General features: G+C 15.7%; 3 protein-coding genes across 3 annotated transcripts, besides 40 other annotated features; all 3 read left to right on the forward strand. All coding sequences in view use genetic code 6, as the record gives it.

Annotated features, from left to right (window-relative positions):
- Nucleotides 1-1,103: 1,103 nt before the first annotated feature.
- IMG5_197820 (major facilitator superfamily protein, putative) lies at nt 1,104-5,194 on the forward strand (the record flags this gene model as incomplete). The annotated part of the gene is made up of 8 exons (XM_004024149.1): nt 1,104-1,127; nt 1,272-1,427; nt 1,490-1,607; nt 1,735-1,932; nt 2,679-2,710; nt 3,266-3,406; nt 3,466-3,933; nt 3,986-5,194. 8 exons carry the CDS (start codon nt 1,104-1,106, stop codon nt 5,192-5,194), a joined length of 2,346 nt encoding a protein of 781 aa, XP_004024198.1.
- Nucleotides 1,143-1,226: a microsatellite.
- Nucleotides 1,609-1,705: a microsatellite.
- Nucleotides 2,803-2,837: a microsatellite.
- Nucleotides 4,861-4,944: a microsatellite.
- Nucleotides 4,946-4,974: a microsatellite.
- Nucleotides 5,011-5,039: a microsatellite.
- Nucleotides 5,195-5,941: 747 nt separating the features above from the next.
- Nucleotides 5,942-5,989: a microsatellite.
- Nucleotides 5,990-6,440: 451 nt separating this feature from the next.
- Nucleotides 6,441-6,529: a microsatellite.
- Nucleotides 6,443-6,523: a microsatellite.
- Nucleotides 6,445-6,529: a microsatellite.
- Nucleotides 6,530-6,820: 291 nt separating this feature from the next.
- Nucleotides 6,821-6,850: a microsatellite.
- A 278-nt stretch (nt 6,851-7,128) lies between these two features.
- Nucleotides 7,129-7,210: a microsatellite.
- Nucleotides 7,142-7,208: a microsatellite.
- A 314-nt stretch (nt 7,211-7,524) lies between the features above and the next one.
- Nucleotides 7,525-7,569: a microsatellite.
- A 586-nt stretch (nt 7,570-8,155) lies between these two features.
- Nucleotides 8,156-8,195: a microsatellite.
- Nucleotides 8,196-8,215: 20 nt separating this feature from the next.
- Nucleotides 8,216-8,272: a microsatellite.
- Nucleotides 8,273-8,644: 372 nt separating this feature from the next.
- Nucleotides 8,645-8,767: a microsatellite.
- Nucleotides 8,670-8,771: a microsatellite.
- Nucleotides 8,706-8,772: a microsatellite.
- Nucleotides 8,708-8,767: a microsatellite.
- Nucleotides 8,773-9,055: 283 nt separating the features above from the next.
- Nucleotides 9,056-9,096: a microsatellite.
- Nucleotides 9,097-9,571: 475 nt separating this feature from the next.
- Nucleotides 9,572-9,720: a microsatellite.
- Nucleotides 9,596-9,722: a microsatellite.
- Nucleotides 9,615-9,723: a microsatellite.
- Nucleotides 9,724-9,885: 162 nt separating this feature from the next.
- On the forward strand, nt 9,886-10,922 carry IMG5_197830 (hypothetical protein; the record flags this gene model as incomplete). Its single annotated transcript, XM_004024150.1, has 1 exon — nt 9,886-10,922. The coding sequence occupies one exon, from the start codon at nt 9,886-9,888 to the stop codon at nt 10,900-10,902; it is 1,017 nt and encodes a 338-aa protein (XP_004024199.1). The 3' UTR covers nt 10,903-10,922.
- A 1,040-nt stretch (nt 10,923-11,962) lies between these two features.
- Nucleotides 11,963-12,003: a microsatellite.
- A 1,662-nt stretch (nt 12,004-13,665) lies between these two features.
- Nucleotides 13,666-13,711: a microsatellite.
- Nucleotides 13,712-13,739: 28 nt separating this feature from the next.
- Nucleotides 13,740-13,779: a microsatellite.
- Nucleotides 13,748-13,789: a microsatellite.
- A 143-nt stretch (nt 13,790-13,932) lies between these two features.
- Nucleotides 13,933-13,970: a microsatellite.
- Nucleotides 13,971-14,299: 329 nt separating this feature from the next.
- On the forward strand, nt 14,300-14,749 carry IMG5_197840 (hypothetical protein; the record flags this gene model as incomplete). Its single annotated transcript, XM_004024151.1, has 3 exons — nt 14,300-14,462; nt 14,524-14,589; nt 14,670-14,749. 3 exons carry the CDS (start codon nt 14,300-14,302, stop codon nt 14,747-14,749), a joined length of 309 nt encoding a protein of 102 aa, XP_004024200.1.
- A 17-nt stretch (nt 14,750-14,766) lies between these two features.
- Nucleotides 14,767-14,808: a microsatellite.
- Nucleotides 14,809-14,837: 29 nt separating this feature from the next.
- Nucleotides 14,838-14,927: a microsatellite.
- Nucleotides 14,860-14,924: a microsatellite.
- Nucleotides 14,928-15,083: 156 nt separating the features above from the next.
- Nucleotides 15,084-15,142: a microsatellite.
- Nucleotides 15,110-15,143: a microsatellite.
- Nucleotides 15,122-15,173: a microsatellite.
- A 496-nt stretch (nt 15,174-15,669) lies between these two features.
- Nucleotides 15,670-15,733: a microsatellite.
- Nucleotides 15,734-16,020: 287 nt separating this feature from the next.
- Nucleotides 16,021-16,066: a microsatellite.
- Nucleotides 16,067-16,350: 284 nt separating this feature from the next.
- Nucleotides 16,351-16,420: a microsatellite.
- Nucleotides 16,363-16,424: a microsatellite.
- A 40-nt stretch (nt 16,425-16,464) lies between these two features.
- Nucleotides 16,465-16,495: a microsatellite.
- The last annotated feature ends 3 nt before the right edge of the window (nt 16,496-16,498 follow it).

Below are 16,498 nucleotides of genomic sequence, written 5' to 3' on the forward strand. Positions count from 1 at the left end.
AGTAGGCGGTGCCAATTGGTATTAAATCCGTGCTTTTCTATGGTTTTCATTATAATGGTTTTTTACTGCTATGATTTTATTGTAATCTAATTTCGTTTTTATGGATCCTGAATATGATTGTAAAGGATAAAAATCTAACTAAGAATGCAATTATGATTGGGTTTGTAATTAGGTGAATTTTATAGATTATATAAAGTATAATGAAAACTCCCTTATTTTTTATTATGATCCTCCTTTAGTTTGTAATAGATCTTATATATATACGATTATGAGTTCTTTAACTTATGCGGGAAGTTTAATTGGGTTTTTTTTTTTTTCTTGGTATGCGGATAATAAAGGAAGGAAAAAAGCATTGATTATAAGCTGGCTTATTGCCACTTTAAGTACTGTATTGATTGCTGTGACTAATAAGAGCCTTGTTTTTTGCTTTATTGGACTTTTCTTGTAAGGATTAGGGGCTAATCCGGCTATTACGATTCATTTTTCATTCCTAAATGAGCATTCTTTGGGCAAATTTAGGGAATATACATCTTCAGGGGTTTAAGTAGCGTTTGCTTTGGGAGAGTGTTACCTAGTTTTAATAGCCTATTTTATGCCTTATTGGAGAAGTTTGATTTTATATACTTTTCTTGTGCCTATAGCGTTGTTAAATTTAGGTGCATTTTTAATTTATGAGTCACCAAAATTTTTACATGAATAAAATAATCAAAAAGGACTTTCTGTTTTAAATAAAATAGCTAAAGTTAATAAAAAAAACAATTATAAATTGATATATTATAAAGTGTAATTAAAAATAATAAAGATAATTCTTATTCTGTTATAGATTTATTTAAATATAAAAGTTTGAGAGTTAAAAATATATGCTGTGCAATTGTATTTTTGACAATGCAGATGATTTATTATGGAATTACATTCGCTATAACATCTGTTGGATTTAATATTTATATAAATTCGATAATTATAGGAATTTGTGAGTTAATTTCATATATCATTATAAGTAATATTAAAAAGTAATTTTTATTCGCAATTTTTTAAATAGTTTATAAATATAAAAAATAAATTTATTTTAATATATATATAGAAATAAAAAAGAAGCATAACAAATGATTTTAAATTTTAAAATATAAGTACAAATTTATACTTATATATATATATATGTATATATATATATTTTTATATATATATATATATAAAAATATATATATATATATTTATTATTATATATAAATCTTTTTTATAGAACTTATAATATATTAATTTATAAATATTAGATTATTTTATTCCATTTATTTAAAGAAACGTGTTAGTTTTATTGGATTACTGATTGTAATTATACTTTCTTTTCATTTAGTTTTATTAAGATACCTGATAGTTGTTATGGAGATAAAATTTGTTTTTAAAAATTACTTTAAATTACTATTGCTGGCGTTATATTTTTTATTTTTTGATTAAGATGATAATAATATTTTTATATTATTTTTTATTTTAGATAATTAGATTCGTTATTTGCTTTGTATGGTCTATTATTTATATTTATATTACAGAATTATTTCCTACAACTGTTAGAAACCTAGCTTTAGGATTTAGTTCATCTGCAGGAACTATTGGTATAATATATATATGAATATATATATTTATATATAAATATATATATATTTATATAAATATATATATTTATATATGTATATATATATATATATTATATTATTTAAATTTAATAAAATATAAATAAAGGTAGCACAGCCGCACCATATGTCAAACTAATATGCTTAAGAATTAATTTATCATCTATGGTTCCTTTAGGATTTATTGGAATTGCCGGACTTGTATGTCTTATTCCTTTAAAAGAAACTAAGGGAGAAAAACTAATAGATTAAATTGAAGAATTAAATAATTAGGAAGATGATTTGTTTGCTGTTGAAAGAGACACAAGTTGCTATAAATATAATTGATTTAATCATTAATTTTTTTTTTTTTATTTATATAAAATAATATCTTTTTTTTTTAATTCCTTAGATTTAATTTTTTTATTTGTATAATTATTTTCTTTTTTATTAAAAATTATTAAATTTAATTCCTTATTTTTTTTAAAAAAAATAAATAAAATATTTTTAATTTATATTAAATTTTTTTCTAAATATTTTTTTTTTCTTTAATAATAAAGAAATAATTTTTTTTTTTTTTTTTAATTAAATTTAATTTAATTTATTAATTATTTCTATTAATTTCCATTATACAATAAAAATAATATTCCTATAAAAACTACTTTATTAAAATATATAATTAAAAATATCATATTTTTTATATATTTAAAGAAATGAAATAAATTTAAAATAAATATATTAATTGTTTATATTATGTTTTTATTTTTATTAATAATTTTTTTATTAATTTACATAATTAAAAGGTATAAGTCTTTTTATTTTAGTCCTTTTTTATAATTAAAAAAAAAAAAACACATTATTAAAAAAATAATATACAAAATTTATTTAATCAATTTAATTTATAATTTAATAAAAATCTTATATATTTAAAAAAACATATAAAAATTCACTAAAATAAATATAAAAAATTATATATTTATAAAATTAAAATGTTTTAAGAAAATTTATAAGTCTTTGAACAGATAAATTTCGATTAAAAAAAATCAGTAACATAATAAATAAATTAACTTTAAGGTGACTCTTTAATAGAATCAACAAAAACACATGTAAATGAAAACGAAAAAGCCATTAGTAATACTAATAATTAAGAAAAAATGAATAGTGATTAATTAATATTTAAAAGATAAACACATGAGCAAATAGAAATATTGAATAGAATAGAAATAATAAATAATTTATAAATAACTGGTAGATAATCACGCATGAATTAAAGTTTATCAGATTATTTTACCTAAGTAAATATCGAAGAATATTTTGAATAAGATTATTAAAATAAAAAAAATAAATAATTAAAAAGATTGAAAATAAACTGTAATTCAATTAAAAATTATTTCGTGAAATTTCGTTGGTCTATTTTTTTTGAGTTTTTTATATATCATATATTATATTATATTTTTTTTGGGCCTTCTTCTAATATTTTATTATATTTTTGTTTTGGAAAAGGTCTTCCTAGAAATCTTTTATTTTGGGGAAAAAATAAATATGTTTATAAAAATTAAATTTAATAAACTATAAATTTTACAGTCCTAATCCTTTTGGTATTTTTTAAACCAAAAATTATTTCTATTAGCTCTGATATTATTACTTTTTTTACTTATTAGTTTCTTAATATTTATTTTAAATGTATTAATTATGCAACTCTTGACCCTATGAAAATATAATCTTTAAAATAAAATAATTATGATCTTGATATTATTACATATGAATTGCTTCATGATGATTGGGAACTTTAAACAAATAAAGTAATTATTATCTATTTTTTTTTTTTTTTCATAATAATATATATATATAAACAAAAAAGAATATTTATGAAGAAATATAATATGCACTTAGAATTTTCGATATAGATTAAAGCTTATTTTATATAGAATTTATTATGAATATAGATATTAAAACTATTAAAAAGTTAAATGATAATTGTGAAAAATTAAGAATTTATCATGTTTAAAAAAGCGAATTTCAACCTGAATATATAGGATCTAATGGAAACGATATGTATACTTTTTATGGATTTGGAATATTAAGAGAATTTATTGAAGTTTTTTAAATAAAATATCGTTCAATAATAAAAAGTATAAGATATCTAAGTTTAGGGTATAGCATTATAAAAATAGTTTATATTTTAGTTTATAAATAAGCATATATTATTAATACAATTTAAGATTGTTTAGGATTATTTATTCTATTACTTTTTTTGTCAACTTTACATTACTTACAATGTAACACATTTCATGAAATTATTTTTGGAATTGTAGATATGAAAAGAAAAGTAAAAAATAAAAAATATTTATATATATATAATTTTTTTATTAAAATGAAAGGTTTTTATGATGGAATAATTAGCTTTTTTAATTTCTCCAAGAAAGATAAAATCAATAGATTCAGATAAAATATTCCCTACAATAAATATTTTTAAAGGATTAAATTTAAAAGGATGGTTATTACTACGATAAGTATGTCAAGAATATGGTAAGAAATATGAATTTAGACAATAATATACTTTTTAAGGAGTTTTTGTTATGGGAATGGTTGGAATAATATCAATAGCTTTATAATTTTTTGAAATATTTAAGATGGATGAATATATTAATGTATTAATAATTTTCGATACATGCTTAGTTTTTATAATATTGATAATTATATTTTATTATGGGGCTTATATCAATAGCATGTATGATTTACATGATTTTATTTTAAATTAAAATAAGATTATTGTTTAAGATATATGTAGACTGAAAAATAAATACTTTGAATCAGATTTTAAATCTTCGAATTTTATATATTCTAAGGCAATTTAAAAAATAAATTAAGAAATTAAAAATTTACAGAATATAGATATATAATCATATTTAAATGATTTAGTTTTATAGTATAATTAAATTATTTCTGAATTATAGTTTTTAAAGGAAAATAATGCTTTTAAAATTATAAATATAAAAGCTACTTTTAATTTGTTAGAAAAATGTATTGTAGGTATATCGAGTATTGCTATTACTTTCATAGGAAAATATTTAAGTGAAAATTATATAAAACTTGATAGATAACATTTCTTTTTTAATAAAATAAAAAAAGTAAATATAAAGGAATAAAAAAAAAAAAAATTTTTGCTTTGTAAATATTTTCTATTAATTTTATAAAAATAATTTATTGTAAAAAATAAATTAAATTTATTTATTTTTAAATCAAATTAAAAAAAATATATTATAAATATAAATTTTTTAAATAATAAAATAATATTACAAATAACATATATGTTAAATATATAATATATATTAATATAATAAAAAAGATTTTTAAAAAAGATATTTTAGAGAAAAAAAATTAAAAAAATAAAAATAAAAATTAAATATATATATAATATATATATATATATATTCTTATTTTTTATATATTAATATAAAATTATTTAAGAACAAAAAAAATATGTATTAAATTAATTCTTATCATAATATAAATCATTTTTTAATATATAATTAGAATATACGATTTAATACTTGTAATTTAAGTTAACATAATAATATTGTGAATGATTAATATATTAAATAGTTAAATAATGATAATGTTAAAATATAAAAATATTTTCCCAATATTGATATATAATCTAGTTTTATTAGGCTTTAAAAGTTTTAAAAAACATTTAAGATAAAAATAAAAATGATAATATTTTTTTTAATGTAACATTATGTAAAACTATATATATTTCAAAGTAATATTATTAGAAATATTTTAGATTGTCATTTCATTCTATTATTTAATTAATAATAACTGGATATTAATATATAATAAGCTGGCGAATAAAGAATTATAAAATTATTTTAAGAAGTGTTATCATAGGATTATAATTAAATTAGTTTAACAATAAAATGCATTGATGGAATTTTATATTTAAATGAAAATTTTTTTTAATTGCTATAAAGAATTTCGTTAGAAAATACTTTTTTTAAAGGTATTAATAATAATTATTTAGATTTAACTAAATTTAATAATTACAAAATTTAGAATTTAAAATTATTTATTGAATTTTTAGTTAATAAATCTATTAGTATTCCTTAATAATAAACAATAAAATTTATTAGTCTTCTTTAATTTTTAAACATAAGATTATCTCAATAACTTATATCTTAAATACAATTATTAATAAAAAGCTAAATAAATGACCTATAGATAAGTTAACTTAGTGAAAATGAAGATGATTTTTTACTTTTGTTAATAAATTTAAATTTATCTCCATACACAACTGCTTAGGTTTAAAATTTAATATAATATTTAGATGGTATTTATTACTAATAAAATTAATAATATTATTACTTATAAAATAAAAAATAATTTTCTCCTTTAATATATTAATTAAATGAAGATAATTTTGTTTAGTTTATTAATAATTAATTATTTAGAAGTAAAATTTAATAATATGATGTGAAATTTACTGAATAAATAAAAGACTTAATTAATAATTACTCTGTAAGTAAAAGACCTATTTTTGAAAATAATAAAATCATAATTGAATTTGTAGACAAAACATTTTCTGATTTTATAAAACTTTAAGAAACTAATTCAAATAATTTTTTATCTTTTAAAAAATAAATACTACATTTATTTCCTCTTTAGCTTATTTAATAATATACTGAAAATTATTCTAATATAATTAATATTAAATGTTAAGATTTAATTTATTAATAAAATGCTTTATAAATAATATTTCAACTACTTTAAAATGATTAAAAGTTAAGAAATGAAATATTTAATATGGATATGTAATAATAAAGTAATGTTTGTTAATAATAATAAAATAATAAATAATATTAAAAGAATTATTAATAACAATAATAAAATTATAATATATAAAATAATTATTATAACAATAACAAGAAGAATAGTAATAAGTAAAAACAGAATTTGCTAAAATTAAAAAAAGTAAAAATTAGAGCAAAATATTAAACTAAAATATTTTTAATCAATAAGATATTATTTATAAAGAAAAAACAAATTTAAATGCTAATAATGATTCTAAAATATATCATTATTTTTTGATGTGTTAAGATAATAATAAATCTTTAACTTTAAGTGTATGTTAACATAAAGTATGTTACTAATGTCTCTTATAATAAATTTCAGATACTAATTAAATACTTTTCGATGCTATGTTGACAGGAAAAGATAATATTGATATTGATAATATTAATATTTTATAATTAGGCATTTATTGTCCTTTACATGCTTAATAATAATGCAAAAATAAATTTAATAATAATGATTTTAAGAAATTTATTAAAGAATTTGTATTTTGAAATATATATATTTTATTATTACTTTTTTTAAATTTATTATGTTTATTTTATCTATTTTATTTTCAAATTTAAAATTACATTTAATTTCAAAAAATTATTACTATGATTTAATTTAATATATGCATATATCTTATTTCAAGAAATAAATATTATATATTAATCAGAATTTTAATTTATATATTATATTTTTTATTATAAATAAATTTTAAAAATTTATATATATTTAATATTATTATATATAATTTTACAAAGTTATATTGTTGTTAAAAAAAATAAAAAAACCAACAAATGATGTAATAAACCCAAGAAAAAACCTAGTTATAAGAAAAGAACAATTAATAAAATAAAAAGATATATTAATATTAACTTTAATAAGCATTTGAAATAGGTTTAATAGGTTTTTAATATGGGAACGAAGATGATGATGAATTATATGATTTATAAAATTATAAAAAAATGAGAAATTAAAAGAAGAAAATATCCAAATAAGAAATTAAATAAAGATTAGGACTATATACAAAATCTAAATTTCGTTTAGTTATTACTAAAGATTAAGTAGATCATACACGTTAAAAAAATAAATATATAATTATTAAAAAATAATGTATATATGATTAGTATATGAACCAAATAAATAAATTGAATGGAATAGAGTAACTTAGGTAATAGTTCCTTCCTTTATTGATGATATTTCTTGCCCTATTTGTATGTCTAAAACATATGAAATAGTCGCGCCTTAAATAACATCTTGTGGGCATATTTATTGCATGCATTGCTTTTTGAGGCATGAAGATATTTGTATAAATAATATCATTTTTTATATTTATTTTATTTTAATTATTATTAAAAAAAAAAAAAAGCTGATTCGAGGTTGTATTGTCCTTTATGTAATGAATATGCACCTAAAGAAGAGTTGAGAATGGCAAAAATAGAAATATTTGAATAAAAACAAATTAATTAAGAAATAAATTTTCAATTATTAATAAAAAGAAAAGATGAATAAAAACTATATAATGCAAATACTTTATAAGAAGAATATAAATTTTCTAGAATTATAGTAGCAAGTGATAATTATATATATGAATAAGTTTTACTTAAAGAAAAAGATGAATTAATGGCTTTGTTACAAGAGTCAATTAATTAAGATGATGGAAGCTTTATTCCTTATATAGAATAAGTAATATATATTTTTAATTTATTTTATAAATTATAAATATTAAATATATATATATTAAATAAATAAGGGATTAGAAATAAATGAATAAAAAATATAATAATTTATTAAGAAAATAAATAATTAATAAAAAAAAGAATAATAATCTTTTTATTCTTCAAATATAGATTAAATTTATTTATAAAATAACTAAAATGATTTAGAATTTATATATTAAGAAGCAAATGGATAACTCATATTTTTAGATATAATTAATTAAAAATATATAATGGAAGAATATTAAAAATAAAATAAATTTCCTCCTTTAAATATAAATGGTTAAATAATCAATATTTAAAGTTAGATTTATGATAATAAACTTTAAAAAAAATGCAAGTATATAAATTATATTATTTATAAATAGTTTAAAAAAATATTATTTTTAAAAATTATTCTTTTATTTTAATTAAATGAAATTATAATAATAGAAAATGTAAAGTTAAATGTTAATAAACTTTTTTTAAATTGATAAATAAAGAATAAATTAATAAAATATATATAACAAAATATATATTTTATATATTTATAAAGTTATTTTAAAAATATATATAAATATATATTAAAAAATATATAAATATATATATATATATATTTATATATATTAAATTCATTTTATTTATTTAATAGGTATTTAAGTTTTTTACCACCATATTCTGATGTTATATTTGTAGAGTTAAATATGTAAAATATACTATCATTGTAAAATTTGTAAAGAAATTAAAATGAAATTAATCTTATCAAAAAGTAGAGTTAATTAAAAGAAGAAAAAGAAACTAAAAATCTTTAAAAACGATAATTATAAATATAATTTCATGGTTAGCATTACGATAGAGATTATTATTTATAAAACGGACTTATCAAAATATCTTAAGATTTTGTACCAACGTAAATAATATATTTATAATTAAAAGTAATATTTTATATATTAAAAAAAGTGAAGAAATACATTATCCGTTATTAGAATTACCTAAATGTTAAAATTAAGAAGAAAAGCATGAAGAAAAAGAAAAATAACAAGAATTAAAAAAGTATAATTTACTTTAAAAAAATATTTACATTTATTTTATATATAAAAAAAAATATTACATAAATAAGTATTGGTGAATGGGATGAATAATGGGATTAAATTAAAGATTTAGAATAAAAAAAAAATTAAACAATTTAGTAAACTATTAAAAATAATGTTAAAAAAAAAGGAAAAAAGGTACTTTTATAAGGACACTTTTTTTATTGATTAATAAAGCAAGTAAATTTAAAATGAATATATTTAATGAATTTATAAAAACATAAATAAGATTATTAATAAATTCATTTAATATAAAAAAAAAATTGTAAAATATATTTTTAAGAAAAAATAAATGTAAATTATTTAAGATTTAAATTATTTAAAATAATACAAATTTTTAAAAAAAATAAGATATTAAATAAACATAAATAAATAATTATGTTTATATATATATATAAATAAAAAAATATATAAGTTATAGATATATAATATAAAAATATTATATTATATATATATATATATATATATATATATATAAATATATATATATATTAGTATATTTTTTTATTTATGCTTATTTAAAAGATTAATTTATAGTTTTATAAATTAAAATAAATATAAAAAATATTTATATTTTATAATCAAAAAATAAAAACATTCTCTATTATGTCATCTCTAAACAATTTATCATCTCGTTATCTCTAAATCATATAAATGGAATAAAATATAAACAATAATGATAAAATATATTTAACTCCCGATTTGCAAAAAAATAAAGCTTCTGCTCTGAAGGCCCTTAAGACAGTATGTTGTGTATCTTTCTCATTTATGTGTATAGAATTCATCGGAGGTTATTTATCTAACTCATTAGCCATTATGACTGACGCAGTCCATTTATTATCTGACGTTGTTGGCTTTATCATAACAATAACTGCTATCTATGTAAGTAGAATAGAAGCTAATAAAAAAATGACATTCGGTTATCATAGGGCAGAAATTATAGGCGCTACATTTTCAATATTAATTATTTGGGGATTAATTATTTGGATGTTTTTAGAAGGAATAGAAAGATTAATGAATCCTCCCTAAATATAAGGAGTTCCAATGATGATTTTATCTATTTGTGGTTTACTTTTTAATCTTATTTTAATGAGAATTTTGGAAGGAAATGTGCAAAAGGAAGAACAAAAATAAGAAGAACTTTTATCTGAAATTGAGATTTCCGCTAGATCTCTTTTATAAAAAGATGAGAAATAGAAAAATATGAGCATGAAAGCGGCTTAAATACATATTTTAGGAGATACTATTTAAAGTGCCGGGGTTATTATTGGAGCTTCTTTTGTATATTTTGGTGGAGAAGATTACTATATAGCAGATCCTATTATTACTATTTTATTTACAATAGTAGTTACTTTTACTACCTTACCAGTAATGAAGGAAAGTATAAAAGTTTTAATGGAAGGATAACCAGATAATATTAATTATGATTTTTTAAAAGATTAGTTAGTGAAGGTTTAAGGAGTTATCGATGTACATGATTTACATGTTTGGAGTTTAAATCCGGGATTTATCTCCCTTTCTGCACATTTGACGAGTAATAGTCCATCTTTAAGTCTTTTTCAAGCTACGAAATTATGTAAGTAATTGGGTATTGTACATTCAACAATTTAGGTGGAAAATTATAATGAGTAAAATATTTATGATTTCAAAAAATGTGCTTAATTACATTGATTATTTTATTATATTATTTCTTAAAAAAAAAAAAAAAAATTTTCAATTCTTTAATAATAAAATATCATATATTATTATTACTTAAAAAAATATAAATTAAGAATATATTTAAAATAATATAAAAGAATTAAAGATAATATTAAATTATTAATATATAAAAAATATAAATATAAATATAATTATTTTATATATTTATTTGCATATTATATATATTTCATGATTTTAAGTAGTTCTTTATTTTTGTACCAATTATTATTTAGTTTTAAGTTTACAGAATATTTAGATTACATATTTAATTTAAGATTGTATCGTTTTTGGAAATTTCTTGTATACTTTCTATCTTTTTTAGATTCTTTTCAATATTTTAGAATGTCACTAGAAATTATTATTTATTAAACGAACTGTCTTTGATTATATTTATGGAAAACTGATCATTTGTTTATAAGAATATATACATGTTTTACGCAAAATAGATTTCATTTTATAAAACTTTTATAAACAAATGTTAATAATCTTTAATTTTAATAGATTTAGAAAAATCAGATAATTTTTAAATATCTAAAGTAAATAAAAAAGCTTTGTAATATGCTAATAAACCATAACAAATTCTTAGTTCTTAAAAAAATTTGTGTATAATTCCATTTTCTTAAAAATTTGGATGTATATAAATATTATCTATATTATTATCATTTATTTAGTTTTAATTGTTTTATAGATTTTTTTAGTTTTTATTTTCTATTAAATCATCAATAAATTCCCTATGTTAGAAACTTAACTAGAAGTATTTTTATGAATTTTATTCTTAAAAAGAAAGTAAATGAAAAATTCCCTAAAAATAAAAAAGAACAGAATTAGAAGGAGAAGTAGCGAAATTATTTTCATTTAAAATAGATGGAGAAGATTAATTTAAAAATTTAAAATATGATAAAATTTTTTCTATTTTGAAAAAAAACTTTAAAGAAAATTAAATAAAAATGAGATAAGTATTCCTTTATAAAACCTTATTACGTCTAAATATTTTAGGATCAAAAATAAGTAAATTTATACATTAGAAAAAAACATTATTATTATTATTATTATTATTATTATTATTATTATTATCATATTTATTTAAAAGTATATATTTTTATAATATAAATAATTAAAATTTTATTATATATTTTATTTCTTTATCGCAAAATGCATCCTAAAATTTTATTTAAATGTAATAATTTTTAAAGGAAAATTAAAAATCTTCTTATTCTAAAATTTCATTTTTATTTTTTTTATTATAGAATTAATTTCCTAAATGAATTTTACTATTTTTAATTAAATCCTAAATTTAAATTTTATTTTATATTTAAATTACTCTTTAATCTTTTTTTACTGAATTCCATATAAATTATTAAATTGAATCTATGCAAATAATCTATTTTATGAATCTATTCTTATTTTTTATTAAAAAAAAGCTTAATATTTTTAACAATTAAGGGTATTTTTTTTCTTATATTTTTATAAATTAGTTAATATTTCTTTTTTAAAAATAGTACTCATCTCTATCTATCATTTCCTAAATTACCCTACAACAAGCAAATATTTCTGAATAGCTTATTTCAGACGAATTTGGGACATTCGAAATGATATTAGAATACTCTTTATCTATAATTTTTGAGTAATTTTCATTTTTTTATTCTTTTATTTAGTTAAAAATTACTTATATTTATGAGTTTTCTTTTGTTTTTAAGTATATATTTTTAGCCTTAATATTTCCTACGAAATATGTATTTCCAGTAATTATTTTAATTATGGCATCTAAGAGTATATATAATACTTATATTAATTTTTCTTCTTTTTTTTATTATTCATTTTCTATTATTTGTATATAATTTGCATAATCAAAAAGTGTAAATTCACCCAATTCTTATATACAATAAAGACTTTTATAAAATTAAATTTTTCCAATATTTTCAGAAAAAATTTCCTCTTGATATTTTAAATTTTTTTAAATAAATTTTTCACTTTCGTTTTCATTTTAAAAATTATATAAAAGGACATATAAATTTACTTTTTTTAAATATATTTCTGCAATATTATTTACTTTTTATATTAATATATATTCAGAATTATCTGTAAAATACTCTTCGTTGAATATTTCGGGAATTAATTTATTAAAAAGTATATATTCAAATATTGTAGAGGAAAAATATTCAGACTCTTACGTATTTTTTTACTAAATTACCATTATTTTGGAATTATCTTCTGGTTTTGTTTCTATTATTTTATTCTATTCTATTATTGTTTTGTTAGTTTTTATCTCTTCGAAAATGTTGTTTGGTACATCTTCAGTTTAATCTACTGCTGATTTTATCTGAAATCTATTTTTTATTAATAAATTCCATAAATTGCCTTGCTTTTATAAAATATTTATGTTTATTTATTTTTCAATAGATTCTGGAGTTTCATCTTTTTAAAATTTAATTGTTTATTTATTTATTTTATATAAAAATATATAAATTATAAAATAAAATACTTAAATTTTCAGAATCTAAAATGAAAAGTGAATTTTATTTTGCCTTTTACATTTTTTCTATTTTCTTATTTATATTTTATATAAAATATGATTTTTTTTTTATTTAATATAAAATATATTATTAATAGGTTATATATATTTATTTTTTTATTGATTTTTTATAATTAAAATAAAATAAAAAAATGAAATATCTCTTATTTAAATCTTATTAATAAATTTATTTGTATAATTTTAAATTTTAGATATCTTAAATAATATAAATATATATATATATATATATAAATAATTATATATGTATATTTAATTTAAATATATTATTTTAATTTTATATTAAAATTTTTAATATTATTAATTTTTTTAAATTATTATTTTTATAAAGATTAATTAAATACAATTATATTATATATTTATAAAAATTTAAAAATAAAAATGAATTAAGATATCGAAAATACAGAAAACAATATAAATAAAGACAATAAATCAATTAATAGTGTATGATATATAAAATAAAATTAAAAACAATATATATATATATACATATATATATATATATATATATTTTATAATTATTTTATATTAATTAAAGTAAGACGAGCATGATGAATTAAATTTTGAAGATGAATAATAAATATAAGAAAGTGAAAAAGTAATTAAAACAAAAAATAAGACAAATTAAATTATATTTCCAATAAAAATAAATAAAAGACATTAGAAAAAGTATTATAATATAAAGATGCAGGAAATAAATTCTTTAAAGAATAATTATTAGATGATGTAATAAATAAAAAATCTTTATTTTATATAATATAAAAATAAAAATTAGGCAATAGAATAATACGAAAAAGCTATAATGTATTGTCCAAAAATAGAAACAAAATAAAAATCAATATGCTATTCCAATTTAGCAATAGCTTATTTAAAAAAAATGATTATGAAACAGTTATTCAATATACTACTAAATCAATAAAGCTTGATGAAAATTTCAAAAAACCATATTTAAATAGAATTATAGCATTCGAAAAAACTGAAAGAGAAGAAGATGCTTTAGAAGGTAAATATTCTTAAATATTTATTTATTTATTTATTTAATATATCTTTATAATAATAAAAAGATTTGAAAGCATTAGAAAAAATTGATCCTAATGACAAAGATTTAAAAGCAAGAATATATTAAATGAGTAAAAAAGTCGAAGAATAATAAGAAAAGAAAAAAAAGAAGTATTAAGCGGGTTAAAAGATTTAGGAAATACTATTTTAGGTAAATTTGGTCTAAGCTTAGATAGTTTTAAATTAAATTAAAATGATAATGGTTCATATAATATATCTTTTAATAAATGATAGAAAAAAGAAAATTCATAAATATAATTTATAATATTTATAAATATTATATATTATATATTTTAATTAAATAAAAATCCAAAACGATTATATATATAATTAATGTATAAATATAAATAATTAAATATATATATATATTTAAATTTAAATATATATATATATATATTTATATTTATATCAATTATTTTTCATGCTACTACCATTAAAATAAGAATCAATATAATAACTGTTATTAACATACATAGAGAAGTTCTATATTTTTTATATAATATTTAAATAAAGCGTTATTTTAATAAATAAAATTATTAATATTATAATATAATATAATATTTTCTTATTTTTTTTTTATTATTTCTTACATTTAATTTTTAATATTTTATTTTTTATATTTTAAAAATAATTTTCATATTTTTATTTTATTTTTTACGTGTTATTTCTATTTTAATCTGCTAAATTTTTTGTATCTTACATTATTTTTGTTGTATCATTTGTCGTTTATACTGTTTTTTAAACATTTTATTTAACTTCTTTAATCATAATTCCTTATTTAGTTACTTCTTAATCAAAATCTATAATCATACTTACAACATTATCTAATTATTTTTCAATTTTTTATAATTCTTATTATCTTTCATTTAATAATTCCTCTTCATGTCTTAAATTTTTATTTATTGTGCTTATAATCTTTTTATAAAAATAATGTTATAGTTTAATAAACAAATTTTTCTTTATATTTTTATAAAATATACTGCTTTTAATCTATTCCTAAAGATAATCTAGAATTAGATTATCTTAAAATTCTGACTTAATTAGATTCCAAATTTTTATATTTATCAATTTATTTTGTAAATCTATCTTTATTTAATTAGAATTAATTTGCCAAAATTTTAATTTTTATTCTTTGTTTTCCTTATATGTAAATATTATATAAATAAATATATATATAAATATATGAATATATTACATATATATATATATTTATATTAATAATTATTTTTAAATATTGTTTATTTAAATGTATATATATATATATAATGTACTAATTGTATTTTATCATTGAATTAAATTTAACTAATTTAATTTATAATGTTTTTTACATTATTTAATTCTTGTGTACATTAATTAATTTAATCAGTTCTTTATTATTATATTGTTTTTTTTTTAATTTTTTTTAATATATATTTATAAATATATTTTTCATTAGTTATTATTTTTATTACACTTATTATCTTAATTTTTTATTATCTAATCGAATTTCTAAATTAGGAATCTTATTTTTTATAAATTAATTTTATTTTTTTAAGTATTATTTTATTTACTAATTTATCTAATTAATTTAAAATCTATGAAATTTATTATATAATTCTCATTCCATCATTGCTTAATTAACCCATTTATTATTTACAATCAATTAGTTCATCCTTAAAAAACACGAATAATTTTTGTAATTAAAAACAATTGAATATAATAAAATAATAATTCAATTTACTTTTAATTCATTCCCGTTCTTTAATTTATTTATTTATAAAATAATAAAAAAAAAAATTAAATTAATAATATTTTACTTAGGATTAACCATTATACATTTTTTTTTTATCGACAAAAAAAATATATAAAATAAAAAAATAAATAAATATTTATTAAATTAAAAAAAAAAAAAATAATATTAAAAATTTATAATAGCTTTTTTTATTAATAATAATATGAAAAGATTAAATAAATAATATTAATAAATAGATATTAATACAG

This window comes from Ichthyophthirius multifiliis, assembly GCF_000220395.1.
Source record: "Ichthyophthirius multifiliis unplaced genomic scaffold scaff_1120509251407, whole genome shotgun sequence".
In the NCBI taxonomy this organism is placed as follows: Eukaryota; Ciliophora; class Oligohymenophorea; order Hymenostomatida; genus Ichthyophthirius; species Ichthyophthirius multifiliis.